Source organism: Haliotis rubra, unplaced genomic scaffold (assembly GCF_003918875.1).
Source record: "Haliotis rubra isolate DU_JTF1 unplaced genomic scaffold, ASM391887v1 Scf272, whole genome shotgun sequence".
NCBI classification, from domain to species: Eukaryota; Metazoa; Mollusca; class Gastropoda; order Lepetellida; family Haliotidae; genus Haliotis; species Haliotis rubra.
The window spans coordinates 445,954-470,212 of NW_025766803.1; the positions used below are offsets into that span (position 1 = coordinate 445,954).

At 41.2% G+C, this 24,259-nt stretch overlaps 1 protein-coding gene across 1 annotated transcript; it reads left to right on the top strand.

Annotated features, from left to right (window-relative positions):
- Window positions 1-24,259, top strand: LOC124280705 (CD151 antigen-like). The gene is made up of 9 exons (XM_046716689.1): window positions 1-73; window positions 6,583-6,706; window positions 15,655-15,846; window positions 16,837-16,911; window positions 17,486-17,596; window positions 18,161-18,233; window positions 20,170-20,321; window positions 21,918-22,001; window positions 23,388-24,259. The coding sequence occupies exons 2-9, from the start codon at window positions 6,593-6,595 to the stop codon at window positions 23,511-23,513; spliced, it is 927 nt and encodes a 308-aa protein (XP_046572645.1). The 5' UTR covers window positions 1-73; window positions 6,583-6,592; the 3' UTR covers window positions 23,514-24,259.

The following is a 24,259-nucleotide window of genomic DNA, read 5'->3' on the forward strand; positions in this document are numbered from 1 at the left end:
CTCCCCACTTCCGCATTTCGTCCCATTCTAACTTACACACCTGAGAGTTCGAACTATCAAGCGAAGCGGGAAGGTAAGTCGAGCTGTTGATGCTATTTCATCGTAGCATAAAAACGGTCCGTTTGAAAGAAATGTCTCCACGATTATGATCTAAGTGGTTAAACTTTAACTATCGGAGGCAACTGGCGATATGCATGCGAGTTATGGAGAAATGACATGCATACCTGTACTAACGAAAATGGGTGACAAGTTACCTGTCCCGGTAAAAATGGCGGCTGGGTTTCTTGAGACGCTGGCGAAGCCAGTCAATGGGAACGATAAAAACATTGTCAGTTACAGATGATTTAACATGGCTGTTAGTTTAACCACCCTAATTGTATGTCATGTGCATTTTGTGAATATGGTAGCGCAATGGCACCAGTACAACCTTTAGTTTAACTATTTATAGCAATGATTAATAGGTAAATTTTGGGGACCTTCCCCAAGATCCGATCAGTGTTTTGTCATGCGTTTGCAATGTCAGTAATGTCACTGACAGTTGACATAGGTGTTATTTTTGTATTGTTTGTGATACTGGTGATATGTATTATATGTCATATTAAAATTATTTAATTTAATATTTTAATGGCTTCATAATATTATAACCATAATAAAAATCTTGGCACTAGAGCTGGCTATCGATTTAAATCAGAGATCGATAATCGTTAACTAAATAATGATTATCGATAAATATCGGAGATGTAAATGAGCTAAAATGTCGAAAAGAAATGAATATATTTCACATCACTGGTGAGTTGTGACATGTTTTTGCATGGATTATTAACAAAATAGAACATAATTTAGAAGCAGACCGTGAATAGAACCTAAATTTGTATATTGTGTGAGTAAATTATATCTTTTTTTCTATCACAAAAGCTAATGAAAGATGCTATCGAAAACACAATGTTAATTACGATAATCATTAATAATCTTTCTTATTGGTGATATATCCGATTATTGATAATTTTAGCAAGCCTTAATGGCCTCTGTGTTTGCCACACAGTGGAGTTTCTTTTATTATCTGTACCAGAAATATAAGACTCCCATCAAATGGACCACCCTTTCGTCATTTTTAGCATTTGCCCTCTCTTGTGATATAATGAAAAGTGTCAAACGTGTGTGTGTGTCATACCAGGATATCCTTGAGGCTTAGACCAGGCTGTAAGAATGACTTTCTAATGTTGTGTCCTGTCAGTTTTAAGGGTCAATGGGGTCAAATATTTAGAGTCTGTCATGTTGTGCATTTTGTTTAAAGGCCGGGGTTCATTAACCTATACACAGATGGGGTGTGGCCTCCTTGCCTTGTCAAAGCTTTCTTTCGATGCAAAGCAAAGCAGTATTTCAGTACATTCCATGAAATATCACAAACTTGACTTACGGGTTCATGAGTGAGTGAGTTTAGTTTTACGCTGCATTTAGCAATATTCCAGCAATATCACGCCAGAACGGGAATGCCAGAAATGGGCTTCACACATTGTCCTAATGTGGGGAATCAAACCAGGGTTTTCAGCTTGACGAGCGGACGCTTTAACCACTAGGCTACCCCACTGCTCCTCATGGTGATATTAAGCCATAGTATAAAGAAGTATGCTATGAAGACTCACTGCAAAAAGTATTGATGCAGACAGTCTAGAAAACATCCATTTTGAAAATATATTTCTTTTTTTGAAATCCTGATTTGTAGGGGTGACTATTGAGGGGAAACAACTATTGCGACCAACTATTGCGATAGCGATAGTCTATTGCGACAAGCTTTTGCAATACTATTGCAGTAGTTTATTTCTCCTTGAATTGTCTCATTTGAAGTCATTTCCCAAATGAATGGATATGTATATATGAAATAAAAACAAGTTGAAGTAGTTTCAATCTCTTTTAATAACTGACAAGAAACATGAACCCAGATCAAGTAAACAGTTAAAACATAAACTCATTGAAGCTGCAAGTCTGCATCCAAATATCCTGTATTTTGTGCTGCGCATTTATCAATGGAAGGCAATTACTAAACCATTGATGGTCACACATGTACACTAACGATGCAGCGATAGTTTTTCGTTTCTACCATCGATTAATTGCTATCAGAGACTCAACAATCGAATCCATCGATAGTTCGATGCATCGTTACAGCCCTGCTGATTTGAATTTCCCACTGGACTCAGAGGAGGTCGCTTTCCATAGCAGCAAGTCTGCTAGTGGAGGTGAAATGTCAAAAGAAACTATGTGTACCTAGTGTGCCTTGTGTGTGTGATTATGACTATAAAATCAGACTTGTTTTTAATTTTTACTATCGGTAATGATTCACCCGATCATTAAAAATAAACTTTGGCCTGAAGCCGACTGAAAACCACTTGGACCCACAGCTTTTGCTTCCTGCAAGTCCTTATGGGTGACAGCTTTTTCATCCCCAATATCAGACATATCCCTGTCTGAACATCCTGGGTTCGATTCCCCACATGGGTACAATGTGTGAAGCCCATTTCTGGTGTCCCCCACCATGATGTTGCTGGAATACTGCTAAAATATTCAGGCTTTTCAGAAGACTTGGATCTTGACATGGATGTTGGTTTTGTTGATTTTGTTGTAAATGAAGACTAGTCAGTCACGAGTTAAATTAAACTCTTTTACTCAGTTTGTTATTTGTCACATGTTTTGTTTGCTGGGAATTACTTATATTGTAGCTAAAATATAAGACCTATACATTCAGATAAGGACCCACAACTTTTTATGGTTCTGGGTCCTTAGGGGCTGCAGCTTTCAGGGTGAAGGGCAAACACCTGATACACACGATAGAAGACTTCATTCATACGACCAATATATACCAATAAAACAGCTCCCATGCTCTTCTTGGTGGAAATGTTACCTGCAGGGGGGTACAAATTGACAATAAATCTACCTGCACAAGCAATATTTTACCTGCAGTGGTGTAGCCTGGATATAGTGAAATCGACCCCTGACACCATACCCCTGATGAGCATCATGTTTGCTGTTCTTTTCACATAATCATCATAATCATGATAGTGAGATAGAATACTGCAGAGAGCGGTGTTACCCATGTCAGCCACTCTGAGTCCCTCAAGGTGGGAGGTTGATAAGGAATATTTAATTGCTAGTTATTCCATGGCCATCATGGCAAACCAGGCAAATGTCATTGCATTTATGTTTTTGTAAAGCAAAACTTAAATAGGGCAAGTAACAAACTGCTGTGTCATAACTGGCTGATATTTTAGTGTGTGAGTGAGTATCCTTTTAACAATATTCATGAAATATTCCAGCAATATCATGGTATGGGACACCAGAAATGGGCTTCACATTCTTGACTTATTTATTATCCCCCACCGCGCGTTTAACGCAAAACGGGGGATATAGTATTAGGCTCCGTCCGTCCATCCGTACAAATTGGAATATATTAAGAACCGTTCACTATATTCTTTTCATATTTGGTACCTGGGTTCATCACACTATAAGAAAGGTCAAAGTCAGGTTTGGTGTCCTGGACCTTCATTTCAAGGTCACAAGGGGACTTTCACGTTTTACCTGCATGTTAAGCTATCTCAAGAACCGTTCCCTGGATTCTCTTCATATTCAACCCCAAGCTTTATCTAGGGAAGGCGCAAGGCCCAGTCGATTTTGGTGACCTTCACTTTATTTTCAAGGTCATGGCAACACCCCAAAGATTTCAGCTTGTAAACCTGCATGTTAAGCTATCTCAGAACTGTTCTCTGGATTTTCTTCATATTTACCACCAAGTTTTATCTAGGGAAGGCGCAAGGCCCAGTCAATTTTGGTGACCTTCACTTTATTTTCAAGGTCACAGAGACACTTTGAAGATTTCAGCAATATTAACTTACATGTTATGCTTGTCAGCAAGATACCTCAAGAACCATTCACTGGAGTTACCAAGCTTCATCCTTGGAAGGCGCAGGGCCCAGTCAATTTTGGTGACCTTCACATAATTTTTAGGGTCACGAAGACACTTTGAAGATTTCAGCATGTTAACCTGAATTGTCAGCAAGATATTTTAAGAACGGTTCACTGGATTTTCTTCATAGACTTTCAAGACTTCCCTTGAATGTTTTTTCAATAAGCAATTTCTTTAGTTCTAGTTTTGCATATTTCATACACTATGACATTCATGTCAAGGTCAAAGTCAGTCTTGAAAATGTGTGTGTGTTTGAACAACTAAAGAGCCAGATATCAAGAGAGGTTGACTGGTCATGTTTTTGTTGACATTTAACTTCATCTTAAACTTTCATTACTTTATAAGTTTGATTTGATAATTTGTGGCGGGGGATTATGTCACCTTAGTGACAATGCTTGTATGACTTGACTTCATGCTATGCTACATGGGTACAATGTGTGAAGCCCATTTCTGGGGTCCCACGCTGTGATATTGCTGGAATATTGCTGAAAGGGATGTAAAACCATACTCACTCACTCACTCACTCATGAGTTCCATGGAGTGACCTCCCCTTGGAAGACCACAGCCTTGAATATTGGCTCCAATAAAAAGCATGAGGAAAATGATGAAGAGGACGAAGAACTGCAGACAAAAACTCACTCACTCACTGATCATGTTATGTGGATTTACACATGGTGTGAACACCATTTTTAATGTTTTATACCCACAAAAAATTGTAAATATGTTGTGATCATTCATAAAATCTTAAAATTATTGTCCTCATTTCCAAGTTGTACTCTTAAGCCTAAAAAAAAAAGCTTGTGGTTCCGATTTCCCAACCAACCCTAAATATTCCCGCCAAGCCTAACAATTTTACTCACCACATAATAAATGAAATTTATTTTCTGACACATGAGTAATCATCACTGTAATGTAAAAATATTTTGCAAAAAAACCCCAACAACCTACCTACCTACCCTAGTTCTGAAATGTAGGAAATTGGAACCACAACATTTATTTTTTTTTGCCTTATTTTTCCTGAAACAGAAATACAGATTAAAGTGCACTTGTCTTGTGTTTGTTGTTGCTCAATGTTGAGATTACACACACTGCACTACGATATATTGCTGAGGCGATAACCTTTGACCTACTTTCTGTCCCTGTCAAGCTAACACTACATCTGTTAGTCATCGGAGTACTGTTTACAATATCATTACAGGGTTTTATTGTCTACTGTAAATTATATTTTGTGGAACAATATATACTTACAGGTTTATAATATTCTTAAGTGGCATTGTTGGTATTATACTAAGCTGAAGGGCCCAGTAGGATGTGACAGAGTTGAACCCAAGGTGCAGGCTTGTAGGCTAACATCTGAATACGGAAAGAATCTCACTCACTCACTCACTCACTCACTCACACACTCACTTCACTCACTCACTCACTCACTCACTCACTCACTCACTCACTCACTCACTCACTCACTCACTCACTCACTCACTCACTCACTCACTCACTCACTCACTCACTCACTCACTCACTCACTCACTCACTGCTGGCCATAATTTTTTTGTTCATTTGTTTAATGCTTAAGTAATTGGTCATAAGAAATGACATGGGGTGTAAGAGTCAAACAGATGTGTGGCCAGACTTGGTGACCAGGTTGACGTATGCCATCAGTTCGTTGTGTGGATCATATCAATCACTGGATTGTGTGGTCCAGTCACAATTAATTGCAGACCTCATTCATAAGGCTGGAATGTTGCTGAGTGTGGTGCGAGAACATCCAGCAAACAAACCAGCTGTTTAATTTGCTGAATTGATCTGTGTGTCAGTAGACATTTTGCATAACCTAATCATAGCAGGTGTAAATATGTGAAAAGCAGGATCAATAAGGAACGGTTTTGGCCACAGTGGTGGAGTAGCTTTGCGGTTTAAACTCACAATGCTCGTCACGCTGAAGTCACCTGGGTTCGATTCCAAACTTGGGTACAATGTGTAAAGTCCTTTGTGGTATCCTCAGCCATGACATTGCTGGAATATTGCTGTAAGCAGCAAAACACAAACTCACTCACTTTTGCCAACTGAGGTTGCACAAACTGAATAATTGAATAATGAGGACTATATTTTGAAATCATCACAGGGTTCAGACAGCGCTTACTTAGTATGATTGAGTGAGTGAGTGGTTTTAGTTTTACACACTTTTAGCAATTTTCCAGCAATATTCCAGTGAGGGACACCAGAAATGGTCTTCACACATTGTACCCATGTGGGGAATCAAACCTGGGTCTTAGGCATGAGGAACGAACGCTTTAACCACTAGGCTACCCCACCGCCCCTTGTATGATTGAGAGTAGTGACTTCACTGAACACATGCTGAATGAATGTGTCACTAGAATGATGCCAAGAGATTTTCAAGAACTGCTTCTCTACTGTTTCAAACATGAGGAAGTACAATTGATCAAGATCTTATTCTTTGGACATGTTGAAGTAAATTAGTGTTAATAATATTAGTTATAAGTAAGTCAGTGGAAAACCCTGGTGATGATCATAAACATGATAAACAGTCACTCACTCACTCACTCACTCACTCACTCACTCACTCCTTTTCAGTCCTGCTTCTACGATATATATTTGTCTGTTTGTAGGTTGAAGTCCATGTTGTGTCATGCGAGAGTCCAGATTACCCACAGTGCACCTGACTATTCCAGCATGGCCTTCAGCACTGGTCTCATGAAACTGATCTTGGTGTCCTTCTGTGCACTGTTTCTGGTGAGTCAAATCACTAGTCATCATAGACAGACATACTGAAGCATGTAAACAAAGTAAGGAAATCGTGACTTGCCACTTGACATCAAGCAGTTTTCATGACAAGGGTCACCTGTGGGATGTTTGTATGGAGATTTATAAATTTAGTCATACAGTATTCAGCAGTGTCCAGGAAGCCGTGAACTTGAGGAATGTGTACTGTTTCCAAGTTCAAAATGTTGAATTTATGTCAACACATTTGAAAATGAACTGTTGAATGATTGCTTCATCAACAGAGTTGAACATGCTGAATTAATTCTTCTTTATCAGTGAAACATGATAAATTAATGCTTTATTGTCCTGAAAATGTTGAAAATCAGTACTCTTTTTAACTGAGTTAAACCTGTTGAATTAATTCTTCATTAGGCCAGACCAATTTTATTTCTTGTTTTATGGATTTTTGTCCTCAGAAAAAAAGGCAGGAGGGAAAAAATGAAAAATAAAAATCACTAGTCAAAGTAATATTCCTTTTAAGTACTAAAAATATTATATTTTTGGCATTTTATGAAGTGTATATGGGGCAAAAAACAATCCCAAATTTTACATTTTTGGCCAATAAAAGCATGAGGATTTTATTTTTTGAGAGGGGAAAATGAATTTTAATTTTTTTTCTTATTCTTGAAAAAATACGACCGGCGGACCCATAGAACAAGAATTAAAATTGGTCTGACCTTGTCAGAGTTTAAAATGTTGAATTAATCCTTCATTACCAGAGTTGAACATGTTGAAACAATGCATCTTTAACAGATTCACAAAGGTTGGATTAATGCTGCATTAGCTGAAAATGTTGAAATAATGACTTTATACAGCAGCAAGAAGGAATTTACACTCAATTGCAGGAAGTCATTCATTTGTTCAAATGCCTCTTACACTTTCTCCTCAGCATTTTCAGACCCTACATCACACATTCAGTCTCATTCAGTCATTCTCAGTAACACTCAGTCACACTCAGTATCATTCATTCACACTTAGCTACACTAAGTCACTGTCACTCACACTAAGTCACTGTCACTCACACTCAGTCACTGTCACTCATAGTCAGTGATTCTCAGTCACCGTCACTCACACTAAGTCACTGTCACTCATAGTCACTCACACTCAGTCACTGTCACTCAAAGTCAGTCACGGTCACTTATAGTCAGTCACACTCAGTCGTCACTCATAGTCAGTCACGTTTAGTCACTGTCACTCATAGTCAGTCACTTTCAGTCACTGTCACTCATAGTCAGTCACTTTCAGTCACTGTCACTCATAGTCAGTCACTGTCACTCACATTCAGTCACTGTCACTCATAGTCAGTCACATTTAGTCCCTGTCACTCATAGTCAGTCACAGTCAGTCACTGTCACTCATAGTCAGTCACTGTCACTCATAGTCAGTCACATTTAGTCACTGTCACTCATAGTCAGTCACAGTCAGTCACTGTCACTCATAGTCAGTCACTTTCAGTCAGTCACTCATAGTCAGTCACATTTAGTCACTGTCACTCATAGTCAGTCACATTTAGTCACTGTCACTCAAAGTCAGTCACATTTAGTCACTGTCACTCATAGTCAGTCACATTTAGTCACTGTCAGTCATAGTCAGTCACACTTGGTCAGTCAGTCACATTTAGTCACTGTCACTCATAGTCAGTCACATTTAGTCACTGTCAGTCACAGTCAGTCACTGTCACTCATAGTCAGTCACATTTAGTCACTTTCACTCATTGTCAGTCACAATTAGTCACTGTCACTCATAGTCAGTCACATTTAGTCACTGTCACTCATAGTCAGTCACATTTAGTCACTGTCACTCATAGTCAGTCACTGTCACTCATAGTCAGTCACATTTAGTCACTGTCACTCATTGTCAGTCACATTTAGTCACTGTCACTCATAGTCAGTTACATTTAGTCACTGTCACTCATAGTCAGTCACATTTAGTCACTGTCACTCATAGACAGTCACATTTAGTCACTGTCACTCATAGTCAGTCACATTTAGTCACTGTCACTCATAGTCAGTCACATTTAGTCACTGTCACTCATAGTCAGTCACATTTAGTCACTGTCACTCATAGTCAGTCACATTTAGTCACTGTCACTCATAGTCAGTCACATTTAGTCACTGTCACTCATAGTCAGTCATATTTAGTCACTGTCACTCATAGTCAGTCGATCGGGTGGTCAGTTTCGCTGACTTGGTTGACAAATGTCATCGGTTCCCAATTGCGCAGATCGATGCTTATGCTGTTGATCACTGGATTGTCTGGTCCAGACTCGATTATTTACATACCGCCACCATATAGCTGGAATATTGCTGAGTGCGGCGTAAAACTAAACTCACTCACTCACTCACTCATAGTCAGTCACATTTAGTCACTGTCACTCATAGTCAGTCACATTTAGTCACTGTCACTCATAGTCAGTCACATTTAGTCACTGTCATGCATAGTCAGTCACATTTAGTCACTGTCACTCATTGTCAGTCACATTTAGTCACTGTCACTCATATTCAGTCGCAGTCAGTCACTGTCACTCATAGTCAGTCACATTTAGTCACTGTCACGCATAGTCAGTCACATTTAGTCACTGTCACTCATTGTCAGTCACATTTAGTCACTGTCACTCATAGTCAGTCACACTCAGTCACTGTCACTCATAGTCAGTCACACTCAGTCACTGTCACTCATAGTCAGTCACATTTAGTCACTGTCATACATAGTCAGTCACATTTAGTCACTGTCACTCATTGTCAGTCACATTTAGTCACTGTCACTCATAGTCAGTCACAGTCAGTCACTGTCACTCATAGTCAGTCAGTCAGTCACTGTCACTCATAGTCAGTCACATTTAGTCACTGTCACGCATAGTCAGTCACATTTAGTCACTGTCACTCATTGTCAGTCACATTTAGTCACTGTCACTCATAGTCAGTCACATTTAGTCACTGTCACTCATAGTCAGTCACATTTAGTCACTGTCACTCATAGTCAGTCACAGTCAGTCACTGTCACTCATAGTCAGTCACATTTAGTCACTGTCACTCATAGTCAGTCACATTTAGTCTCAGTCAGGCCCTCTTAGTAACACTCAGTCACACTTGGTCACATTTAGTCACATTAGTCGCATTCAGTCACAATTGGTCACATTTAGTCACACCCGGTGACATTTAGTCACACTCAGACGCAGTCAGGCCCTCTTAGCCACATTCAGTCACTGTTGGTAACACTGAGTCACACTCAGTAACACACTTGTTCAGTAAGTCACACACAGTCACACTCGGTCAGTCAGTCACATTTAGTCACACTTAGTCTCAGTCAGGCCGTCTTAGTCACACTCAGTCACACACTGTCACAGTCAGGCCGTCTTAGTCACACTGAGTCACACTCGGACACAGTCAGGCCGTCTTAGTCACACTCAGTCACACTCGGTCACAGTCAGGCCGTCTTAGTCACACTCGGTCACAGTCAGGCCGTCTTAGTCACACTCAGTCACAGTCAGGTAGTCTGTTACACTCTGTCTCATTCAGGCATACATTCATTTTGTCACACTCAGTCACTGAGCACTCGAGAACATTTGTAAATGGAATCCTGTGTTTTGTATAAATCAATTTCATTATTAACTGTTACTACCACAGACAACCACTTACCCAGACAACCACTCACCCAGACATCCACTCTCCCAGACAACCACTTACCCAGACAACCACTCACCCAGACAACCACTTACCCAGACAACCACTTACCCAGACAACCACTTACCCAGACATCCACTTACCCAGACAACCACTCACCCAGACATCCACTCACCCAGACAACCACTCACCCAGACATCCACTCACCCAGACAACCACTCACCCAGACAACCACTCACCCAGACAACCACTTACCCAGACAACCACTTACCCAGACAACCACTTACCCAGACAACCTCTCACCCAGACAACCACTCACCCAGACAACCACTCACCCAGACAACCACTCACCCAGACAACCACTCACCCAGACATCCACTCACCCAGACAACCACTCACCCAGACAACCACTTACCCAGACAACCACTCACCCAGACAACCACTCACCCAGACATCCACTCACCCAGACAACCACTCACCCAGACATCCACTCACCAAGACAACCACTCACCCAGACATCCACTCACCCAGACAACCACTCACCCAGACAACCACTCACCCAGACAACCACTCACCCAGACAACCTCTCACCCAGACAACCACTCGCCCAGACAACCACTCTCCCAGACAACCACTCGCTCAGACAACCACTCGCTCAGACAACCACTCGCTCAGTCACTGTCACTCATAGTCAGTCACATTCAGTCACTGTCACTCATAGTCAGTCACATTTAGTCACTGTCACTCATAGTCAGTCACATTTAGTCACTGTCACTCATAGTCACTCACACTCAGTCACTGTCACTCATAGTCAGTCACACTCAGTCACTGTCACTCAAAGTCACTCACACTCAGTCACTGTAACTCATAGTCAGACACTCTCAGTCACTGTCACTCATAGGCAGTCACATTTAGTCACTGTCACTCATAGTCACCCACACTCAGCCACTGTCACTCATAGTCACTCACACTCAGTCACTGTCACTCATAGGCACTCACATTCAGCCACTGTCACTCATAGTCACCCACACTCAGTCACTGTCACTCAAAGTCACTCACACTCAGTCACTGTAACTCATAGGCACTCACATTCAGCCACTGTCACTCATAGTCACTGTCACTCAGTCACTGTCACTCATAGGCAGTCACATTTAGTCACTGTAACTCATAGTCACCCACACTCAGTCACTGTCACTCATAGGCACTCACCTTTAGTCACTGTCACTCATAGTCACCCACACTCAGCCACTGTCACTCATAGTCACTCACACTCAGTCACTGTCACTCATAGTCACTCACACTCAGTCACTGTCACTCATAGGCACATTTAGTCACTGTCACTCAAAGTCACTCACATTTAGTCACTGTAACTCATAGTCACCCACACTCAGTCACTGTCACTCATAGTCACCCACACTCAGCCACTGTCACTCATAGGCACTCACACTGAGTCACTGTCACTCATAGTCACTCACACTCAGTCACTGTCACTCATAGGCACATTTAGTCACTGTCACTCAAAGTCACCCACACTCAGTCACTGTCACTCATAGGCAACATTTAGTCACTGTCACTCATAGTCACCCACACTCAGTCACTGTCACTCATAGTCACCCACACTCAGTCACTGTCACTCATAGTCAGTGACTCTCAGTCACTGTCACTCAAAGTCACTCACATTCAGTCACTGTCACTCATAGTCACTCACACTCAGTCACTGTCACTCATAGGCACATTTAGTCACTGTCACTCAAAGTCACTCACATTTAGTCACTGTCACTCAAAGTCACTCACATTCAGTCACTGTCACTCATAGTCACTCACACTCAGTCACTGTCACTCATAGGCACATTTAGTCACTGTCACTCAAAGTCAGTCACATTTAGTCACTGTCACTCATAGTCACCCACACTCAGCCACTGTCACTCATAGTCACTCACACTCAGTCACTGTCACTCATAGGCACTCACATTCAGCCACTGTCACTCATAGTCACCCACACTCAGTCACTGTCACTCATAGGCACATTTAGTCACTGTCACTCAAAGTCACTCACATTTAGTCACTGTCACTCATAGTCAGTCACATTCAGCCACTGTCACTCATAGTCACTCACACTCAGTCACTGTCACTCATAGGCACATTTAGTCACTGTCACTCAAAGTCACTCACATTTAGTCACTGTCACTCATAGTCAGTCACATTTAGTCACTGTCACTCATAGTCAGTCACACTTGGTCAGTCAGTCACATTTAGTCACTGTCACTCATAGTCAGTCACATTTAGTCACTCACTCATAGTCAGTCACAGTCAGTCACTGTCACTCATAGTCAGTCACATTTAGTCACTGTCACTCATTGTCAGTCACATTTAGTCACTGTCACTCATAGTCAGTCACATTTAGTCACTGTCACTCATAGTCAGTCACATTTAGTCACTGTCACTCATAGTCAGTCACATTCAGTCACTGTCACTCATAGTCAGTCACATTTAGTCACTGTCACTCATAGTCAGTCACAGTTAGTCACTGTCACTCATAGTCACTCACACTCAGTCACTGTCACTCATAGTCAGTCACAGTCAGTCACTGTCACTCAAAGTCACTCACACTCAGTCACTGTAACTCATAGTCAGACACTCTCAGTCACTGTCACTCATAGGCAGTCACATTTAGTCACTGTCACTCATAGTCACCCACACTCAGCCACTGTCACTCATAGTCACTCACACTCAGTCACTGTCACTCATAGGCACTCACATTCAGCCACTGTCACTCATAGTCACCCACACTCAGTCACTGTCACTCAAAGTCACTCACACTCAGTCACTGTAACTCATAGGCACTCACATTCAGCCACTGTCACTCATAGTCACTGTCACTCAGTCACTGTCACTCATAGGCAGTCACATTTAGTCACTGTCACTCAAAGTCACTCACATTTAGTCACTGTCACTCATAGTCAGTCACATTTAGTCACTGTCACTCATAGTCAGTCACAGTCAGTCACTGTCACTCATAGTCAGTAACATTTAGTCACTGTCACTCATAGTCAGTCACATTTAGTCACTGTCACTCATAGTCAGTCACACTCAGTCACTGTCACTCATAGTCAGTAACATTTAGTCACTGTCACTCATAGTCAGTCACATTTAGTCACTGTCACTCATAGTCAGTCACATTTAGTCACTGTCACTCATAGTCAGTCACATTTAGTCTCAGTCAGGCCCTCTTAGTAACACTCAGTCACACTTGGTCAAATTTAGTCGCATTTCGCATTCAGTCACAATTGGTCACATTTAGTCACACCCGGTGACATTTAGTCACACTCAGACGCAGTCAGGCCCTCTTAGCCACATTCAGTCACTGTTGGTAACACTGAGTCACACTCAGTAACACACTTGTTCAGTCAGTCACACACAGTCACACTCGGTCAGTCAGTCACATTTAGTCACACTTAGTCTCAGTCAGGCCGTCTTAGTCACACTCAGTCACACACTGTCACACATCTTAGTCACACTCACTGTCAGTCAGGCCGTCTTAGTCACACTCAGTCACACTCGGTCACAGTCAGGCCGTCTTAGTCACACTCAGTCACACTCGGTCACAGTCAGGCCGTCTTAGTCACACTCAGTCACAGTCAGGTAGTCTGTTACACTCTGTCTCATTCAGGCATACATTCATTTTGTCACACTCAGTCACTGAGCACTCGAGAACATTTGTAAATGGAATCCTGTGTTTTGTATAAATCAATTTCATTATTAACTGTTACTACCACAGACAACCACTTACCCAGACAACCACTCACCCAGACAACCACTCACCCAGACAACCACTCACCCAGACAACCACTAACCCACACAACCACTCGCCCAGACAACCACTCTCCCAGACAACCACTTCCCCAGACAACCACTCGCCCAGACAACCACTCACCTTGACATCCTCTCACCCAGACAACCACTCACCCAGACAACCACTCGCCGAGACAACCACTCGCCCGGACAACCACTCGCCCAGTGAGCCACTCACCTTGACATCCTCTCACCCGGACAACCACTCACCCAGACAATCACTCACCCAGACAACCACTCACCCAGACAATCACTCGCCCAGACAACCACTTTCGCCCAGACAACCACTCACCTTGACATCCACTCACCAAGACAACCACTCACCCAGACAACCACTCACCTTGACATCAGCTCACCCAGACAACCACTCACCCAGACAACCACTCACCTTGACATCCACTCACCCAGACAACCACTCACCCAGACAACCACTTCACCCAGACAACCACTCATTTGACATCCTCTCACCCAGACAACCACTCACCCAGACAATCACTCACCCAGACAACCACTCACCCAGACAATCCACTCGGCCAGACAACCACTCCCCAGACCACTGGTGGGGCGGTGGGGTAGCCTAGTGGTTAAAGCGTTAATTTCGTCCGCGCGCCGAAGACCCGGGTTTGATTCCCCACATGGGTACAATGTGTTAAGCCCATTTCTGGTGTCCCCGCCACTGATATTGCTGGAATATTGCTAAAAGCGGTAAAACTAAACTCAGTCAGTCAGCCAAACCACTTTCGCCCAGATAACTACTCACCTTGACATCCTCTCACCCAGACAACCACTCACCCAGACAACCACTCACCCAGACATCCACTCACCCAGACAACCACTCACCCAGACAACCACTCACCTTGACATCCTCTCACCCAGACAACCACTCACCCAGACATCCACTAACCCAACCACTGCTCCCAAGACATCCACTAACCCAGACATCCACTCACCCAGACAACCACTCTCCCAGACAACCCACTCGCCCAGACAACCACTCAGCCCAGACAACCACTCACCTTGACATCTCTCTCACCCAGACAACCACTCACCCAGACAACCACTCACCCCAGACATCCACTCAACCCAGACATCCACTCTCCCAGACAACCATTCACCCAGACAACCACTCACCCGGGACAATCACTCACCCAGACATTACTCACTAAGACAACCACTCACCCAGACAACCACTCAACCAGACAACCACTCACCTTGACATCCACTCACTGAAGCTAACCACTCACCCAGACATCCAGTCACCTAGACAACCGCTCACCCAGACAACCGCTCATCCAGACAACCACTCACTCAAGCTAACCATTCCCTCAGTACAACAGCTAGCTCAGCATGCTCTTACAGCCCCTGATTCCCTTCAGCAATTACCAGTACCTTCATCACTGCCACATGCATATGCAACTGTTAATTGTGGTTACCTGGTTACAGATTGCTGGCATTGGTATAGCCGCCGTTTCAATATGGAGTATAGCAGACAAGATCTTCCTGTCGCACATCATCGGCTCGCAGCTCTTCTCCATTGCGTCCTACTTCCTGCTTATCGGCGGTATTGTGGTGGTTGCCAGCTCCATTTTGGGACTCATCGCCATCACTCAGAAAAACAGGATCTTGATCATTGTGGTAATTTAAGCTTAACTCTGTCTCTTTGTAATAAGGCAGTGGGGTAGCTTTGTGTTTAAAGCATTAAGCTCATCATGCCAAAGACCGGGTTCGATTCCCCACATGGGTAAAATATGTGAAGCCCATTTCTGGTGTCCCCCGCCGTCATATTGCAGGAATATTGCTAAAAGTGGCGTAAAACTATACTCACTCACTCTTTGTAATAGTTATTGTCTTGAGTTAAATCCAGGGCCCTGTTCCACAAATCATCTTAGCTCTACAACTGTCTGAGTCTATGTTATACTATAGTATTGGAATTATGATTGTGTTAGCACTAATGTCGATTTTGAAAGAGACCCAGATTCCAGTTTGGAAGAATATTCTGTTCCTAAGTAGTGTTGGGAATTGGTTAAAATCTCATAATTGATGATTGGTTCATTCCAGTCGATCAATCATAGAAAATAATTGGTTAGCATCATTTATTAAATTTGTTAATGCACACAAAAAAATAAGAAAAAAGCCCATGTAGTTCTTTGGGGTTTTTTGGGCAAAATTTCACATCTTTAAAGGATGACTAGTATGTTAGGAACATAAATTTCTTAGAGCCTTTAAGATAAATTCAATCATGACTTGGAATGAGCTTGTAGTGCTTATGAAATCTAACAGACAAAACCAACCTAGTTAACAATTACTGTACAAATAGCTATGTTCATAAGGAAGTGCAAGTGGTGATGCACTCTCAAAACTTTCATTATTATCATCAACATTGATTGACTCCAATATATCTCCTAATTTTTTCAATCGTAAATTAAAGAATGAAGTTCCCCTACTTTTTGTTAAGATTATACATACATTTTACATTGTTCATAAAGTGCTTACTAACACAAACCCAGGCACACAAGACATGGTGATTTAAAACACATAGGAATGTGGTGTATTTGCAATCATTCTCCTGTATCAGACTCATTTTTGCAGAAATCCTAATCGAACAATTTTCATTTTTGTCTGCAGTTTTTCATCCTCCTCCTCGTCATTTTCCTCATGCTCTTTATCGGAGCTATCATGGCCGTGGTGTTCCAAGGGGAGGTAAGTCACTCCATGAAACTCATGACAGTCCTGTCGTTGTAATGATCTGTATTATACAGGGGCCATGGAGGATAAAGTCATGTAATGACTACAGTTTGGGGTCTCAAGGTGCATGCTGGTCTTTGCGAAAAAGCAGTTTGAATCTCAGATTCCCACAACAATGTTTCCTAGTCTGGCAGCAACATGGATTCATGTAAAACCTGCTATGTACGTCAGGTGCTTTGGTTATTTTGAATAGTTTAAAGGTTTTAAAAATTGATATTTTACCTTATGCTGGACCCTTGAAGATCCAAGTTAGAACTGGTCTTCAGTAACCTCGTATGAGCCGACTAACGGGATCGGGAGGTCAGGCTCGCTGACTTGGTTGACTTGTCATCGTATCCCAGTTGCATAGATCGATGCTCTTGCTGTTGATCACTGGATTGTCTGATCCAGACTTATTATTGACAGACAGCTGCCATACAGCTGGAATATTGCTGAGTGCGGCATTAACCAACTAACCAACCAACCAACTAACCAACTTATTCCTGACTCATACTGATGGCCTAAATGAGGAAGTATTTTCCCCGACCAGCTTGAAGATCAGATGCAGAATTCCATGGCTGAATCACTGCAGCAGAAATATGGTGCCAGTGGAACAGAGAATGTTGCTGCTACTGAAGCGTGGGACAGATTGCAGAAAGAGGTATGTTGGCCATTTTGTTTCTCTCCCATGTTGTAGTTACATGCTGCTAAGCTGATACAGAATTGTCGTTGAGTCAAATATGGTACACATTGTGATAATAAAATCTAAAATAACAACTACCTTTTTTCTAGGTCTGGGTTAGAATTGATCTTTAGCAACCCATGCTTATCTTAAGACGCAATTAACAGGATCGGGTGGTCAGGCTCACTGACTTGGTTGACACAAGTCATCATATACCAGTTGTGTAGATCGATGCTCATGTTGTCAGTCACTAAATAATGTCTGGTCTAGACTCTAGAATATTTACAGACTGCTGTCATATGGCTGGAATATTGCTGAATGCTGCGTTAGACGAATAAAAAAAGATAAATAAACTAAACTTGATGTCATCTGACATCAATTACATGTATATGAATTTTCTACTATTCAGTCCTAGAGATAATGTAACATATTGCTACTGGGATACCAAGAAGGTACAGTAAGTCCCCCCAATCCTAAGTATTGTGACCTAACAATCATAGCTGTTAATAATTTAATTGTAAGTAAATTTAACATATTCCTCAGTTGCGGTGCTGTGCTGTGCGTGGCTCAGATTGGGAACTCTACCAGAATACAATATTCTTCAGAGAACAACAGAGTGAGTAATAACCATGATTTACAGTCAGTGTGCTGTTCCCCATGCTGCTGGTTCAGTGCTTTGCCAAATCAGTCAATTGTTCTATACTGTTCTACACACTCTTATACGTTTTTTTCTTCACGATTTTCTAATACAGTGTTCTTCATGCTGTGAACCCGTGAAGGTCCAGGCTAGAAATGGTCTTCAGTAACCCATGCTTGTCATAAGAGGCGACTAACGGGATCGGGTGGTCAGGCTCGCTGACTTGGTTGACACATGTCATCGTATCCCAATTGTGTAGATCGATGCTCCTGCTGTTGATCACTGGATTGTCTGGTCCAGACTCAATTATTTACAGACAGCTGATACAGAATTGTCGTTGAGTCAAATATGGTACACATTGTGATAATAAAATCTAAAATAACAACTACCTTTTTCTAGGTCTGGGTTAGAATTGATCTTTAGCAACCCATGCTTATCTTAAGACGCAATTAACAGGATCGGGTGGTCAGGCTCACTGACTTGGTTGACACAAGTCATCATATTCCAGTTGTGTAGATCGATGCTCATGTTGTCAGTCACTAAATAATGTCTGGTCTAGACTCTAGAATATTTACAGACTGCTGTCATATGGCTGGAATATTGCTGAATGCTGCGTTAGACGAACAAAAAAAGATAAATGAACTAAACTTGATGTCATCTGACATCAATTACATGTATATGAATGTTCTACTAATCAGTCCTAGAGATAATGTAACATATTGCTACTGGGATACCAAGAAGGTACAGTAAGTCCCCCCAATCCTAAGTATTGTGACCTAACAATCATAGCTGTTAATAATTTAATTGTAAGTAAATTTAACATATTCCTCAGTTGCGGTGCTGTGCTGTGCGTGGCTCAGATTGGGAACTCTACCAGAATACAATATTCTTCAGAGAACAACAGAGTGAGTAATAACCATGATTTACAGTCAGTGTGCTGTTCTCCATGCTGCTGGTTCAGTGCTTTGCCAAATCAGTCAATTGTTCTATACTGTTCTACACACTCTTATACGTTCTTTTCTTCACAATTTTCTAATACAGTGTTCTTCATGCTGTGGACCCGTGAAGATCCGGGTTAGAATATTGATCTTCAGTAACCCATGCTTGTCGGAAGAGGCGACTAACGGGATCGGGTGGTCAGGCTAGCTGACTTGACTGATATATGTCATCGGTTCCCAATTGTGTAGATCGATGCTCCTGCTGTTGATCACTGGATTGTCTGGTCCAGACTCGATTATTTACAGACCTCCGCCATATAACTGGAATATTGCTGTGTGCAGCGTAAAACTAATTCTCTTCTTCACAATGTCCTACATAGTGTTCTACACATTGTACATAGTCTTCTACACACTGTTCTACATTCCCTTCACAATGTTCTACATAGTGTTCTATGCACTGTTCTACATACTACTCTACACACTGTTCTACATGCTGTTCTACACATTGGTCTACATACTGTTCTACATTCCCTTCACACTGTTCTACATAGTGTTCTACACACTGTTCTACATACTACTCTACTGTTGTTCTACATACTGTTCTACATTCCCTTCACAATGTTCTACATAGTGTTCTACACACTGTTCTACATACTACTCTACACACTTCTACATGCTGTTCTACACATTGGTCTACATTCTGTTCTACATTCCCTTCACAATGTTCTACATAGTGTTCTACACACTCTACATTCTACTCTACACACTACTCTACATACTGTTCTACATTCCCTTCACAATGTTCTACATAGTGTTCTACACACTGTTCTACATACTACTCTACACACTGTTCTACATACTGTTCTACACATTGGTCTACATACTGTTCTACATTCCCTTCACAATGTTCTATATAGTGTTCTATGCACTGTTCTACATGCTGTTCCATGTGCATTCTGTTTCTGTTCTATTTGCAGGCTATGAACAGAAGAAGTACGTTCCAGAGACCTGCTGTGTCTATGATGAAAGAATAGGAGATTACACTGACGTGAACAAGTGTCAGAACTTCGGCCTGGGACCACCTGACAATCCACAAACAGGCATCAAAAACAGCTTTCTGTATTATAATGTAAGTAGCATGGTTTCTTCTGATGTTTACTGGGGCAGTAGGGTAGCCTAGTGGTTAAAGCGTTCATTAGTCATGCCGAAGACCCAGGTTCGAATTCCCACATGGGTACAAGGTGTAAAGCCCATGCCTGATGTCCCCTGCCACGATATTGACAAGAATATTGCTAAAAGCGGCATACAACCAAACTCACTCACTCGCTCTTATATTTTACCTGTGGTATAGGTGCTCATAACGAGAATTCTATTTTAGAATTGCTCCATTGACGCATAGTAGTAAAAATGGCGCACTATTCCTTGACCTGGATAAAATGACTTGTAACAAACAGGCATAAACATATACCTTTGACAAACTTGCCAATATTTTCAACTTTACACATTTTCTAGCGATCAATGAGCATTCATAATCTTCACAGTGTTATGCACGCTTTCCAACATCCAGCGCTGTGCCTAAATCAATGCATGGAGCTTATAATACGTAGCTTATATTCAAGTCATGCTGTTTGTCTATACATTAAGAGTTAAGCCCCTTATCAGTAATTTCTATATCGAGGGGCGTTAACTGAATTTAAAGTTAGTTATCGAACCAAAATGTCAGGGGCAAAATCGTCTGCTGCTGTGAAGTGACAGTCGTGAATACTTTTGTTTTGTCAAATGATGGCAATTTTAATTCAGTAATTGCAACGGGAACATCGAATGTCAGTCACACAGCCAGCACAGTGGATGTTGAAACTGATAGCAAGACATGCCAGTCACGTTCTTTCAAAACAAGCATAATGTTTTCACAGATTGTCATCTCATTGAATTAACAGTTTATACACCTGAACAGCTGTAATTTGAATGATAAAATCATTAAAATTACTGAGTGAATAAATTTTCTTCCTTGTTTTTTCTGATGACCCACCTACAATGGCAAATGTCCCACAAGTTTCATTACCCATGGGCCCAGGGCCTACTTCATCTGAAAAGTAAAATAGACACTGGTAAAGACAGAAGTTCACTTGTGAGACTTGAGTTTGTCTGATTTTGAAGTAAATAAATAAAGGAAGGAAACTTCCTATCATCAAGAATAATATGCCCATTTATTACGGTGCATCATCTGAGTTGAAAGGAAGGTGGGTCAGCCTGATGATTAAAGCGTTCACTCTCCAAACTGAAGACACAGGTTCGATTCCCCATATTGATGGAATATTGATAAAAGCACTGTAAAACTGACATCACTCAAAATTGTTGAATTTATTTTTGTGATGGTTAAGAAATGGTGTGTACAATATATACTCGACCAGCTTATATTGTTTAGAGAAACTGTTTTTGATTTTGTACAGATGCCACATATAACCACACTTTCCACATGCTCCCCTCCTCATCCCCCCCTCTCAATTGAAGAAGAGAATGTATAACGCATACGCACACACTCTCTTTCTTTCTCTCTCTCTCTCTCTCTCTCTCTCTCACATCACACATTCACACACTCACACTCTCACACTCACACACATACACATCACTACACACACATACACACAATTGAGGAACATGTTCTTCTGGTTTTCATGAATAGGCACAAAATATAGCCATTTATGCTTCTTATGAAATGTTTCAGGGGTGCTATTCAAGTGCGAAGACGTTTCTTCTAGACCACTCTGGAATACTTATGGCCATTGGCTTTGTCTTCTCCATTACCATGGTAGGTTGCTATGACTTTGTATATTATACATTTTCTGCAAACCGGTGGGGAATTTGGTGTCGCACCTTGTCAACACACAAAACTGCACCTGAGTTCTGTGTGTGACCAAGCATGTTTTTATTACAAATATAGTGATCGTGTAAGCGCTAGGGGATGTGCTTCATTTGGGATCGCTTCAAAGATGGGGTATATAAATTAACATCGACTTTGAAGGGGAGTTGCCTCTACACACAGCTGTATCTTCTCATTATGACTACTTCCAATATGACTATTCCCGCTTTGCTGCTCATGAACATAAAGATATAAAGGAGCACCTCTTTACTTAATAATGTGTGATGCATGCAGGTTTTCGGTATAAGCTGAACATGTCTGGTAGTGTGGCTGACTACTGGTTGTAATTGATGGATTTAGATCTGATAATTAAGCTGCCTATTTTGGTGTACCCCAGGGTTCAGTATTGGGGCCACCCTTGTTTATTGTTTATATAAATGATATATTTGAAGGTATAAATATTAATATACACCTTTTTGCGGATGAAACTTCTTTATATGCGATCATTGATGATCCCGAGGTAACTCCTATTGATATGAACGATGATACTGTTAAATCATGGAATTTATTACCAGCCGAACACAGAGAATCACTGTGCCTATCGAGATTAAAAAATGTAATTTTGAACGATTTTAATATCTGCAGAAACAGTATTTGTAAATTCCCTTGAACTCTTTCTCAACAATGACCTAACGTAACCGGACATGTTGTTGTTTTGAAGACATGAATACCTATTGTTGTGATCATATTCATGTGTTTTAGTAGTTGAAGTATACATTATTGTGGTTATTAGCTAAATAGGGGGTGGTGGGGTAGTCTAGTGGTTAAAGCATGGGCTCGTCACGTCGAAGACCCGGGTTCGATTCCCCACATGGCTACAATGTGTGAAACCCATTTCTGGTGTCCCCTGCCGTGATGTTGCTGGAATATTGTTAAAAGCAGTAAAACCATACTCACTCACTATTAGCTGAATAAATATTGTATGAACCTGGTACAGCTATAATTGGTTTTCTATATATATTATTATGGTGGAACATTCTACCTGATGGAGGGGAGAGAGCTAGTAATTAAAACACATTTGACTGGAACAGGTTGTTTATTGGACGGATATCAAATTGGGAGTAATCATAATGGGAGTGGACCCACACAGCGATATATGGTATCTTAAATACTAAATAACAAGCTGACATATTGAAATACTGTTCAAAACAACATTAATCCCAACTCTCTCACTCCAGCCTAAATTCTGTGTATGCTATAAGATTGTACATTTGCATCACAGTGAATGCTGATGTTTTTAAACACAGTTTTTATTAAATTGGATTTGCTTTGCAGATATTTGGTTTGGTGTTGACGATATTCTATTTCCGACGTGTGGTTACTGCTCAGAATGAGGAACGTAAGCACAGATATACTGAAGAGGATGCTGCCAAGGAAGAAAGAGAGAACGAGAGACTGTGAGAGGCATGCTAGAACAAGAAACTAGCGGCTATGAGAGACACGGCCTTGACATTAAGTCACATGACCTTGACCTAAGTGCCATATGACCTTGCACTTCAGATATATTTGTCTTTAACTGAGAGTCATGACCTTGACTTTGTCAGTTATACGGAATTTATATCAGTGAAAGGATTCTAGCCTAACAAGTGCCTTGACCCTCTCATTTTTATAGTGTGCAGCCTTGAGATCTGATATCTGACAGTCATCACAGCAAAATAAGCTGATGCAAAACAGATATTGTCAGTATTCCAAACAGAAATGATTGTGAACTTGTGAAGGTGAGTTTAACAATGGTTACTGCCCACATGAAAAACAAACAGCTAGGTCCCTGGCTAGCATGTTTAACCAGAATGTATAGTCTAGTCTTTTTTTCAGAAAATAAGAAATGCAAAATGAACATGTTGTATGACAGATTTCACTGTTGCACAAGCGTCACTGGATATGTAGATTCTGTCAGTAGTTTATTGGAATATTTTATATGTTTTAGAAAAGAATTTTTTTGCTCAAGTCAACAATCGATGTGATTTCAGCAATATACGCATTTCATTTTGCTTTTAAGGAATGTAAAATGATTCAATATGCAAATATTAGTTGATGTCATAGTAAATGCCTTAGCTGCTTAGGCCAGACCAATTTTATTTCTTCTTTTACGGATCCGCCGGTCGGATATTTTCAAGAATAAGAAAAACAATAAAACTTTGTTTTCT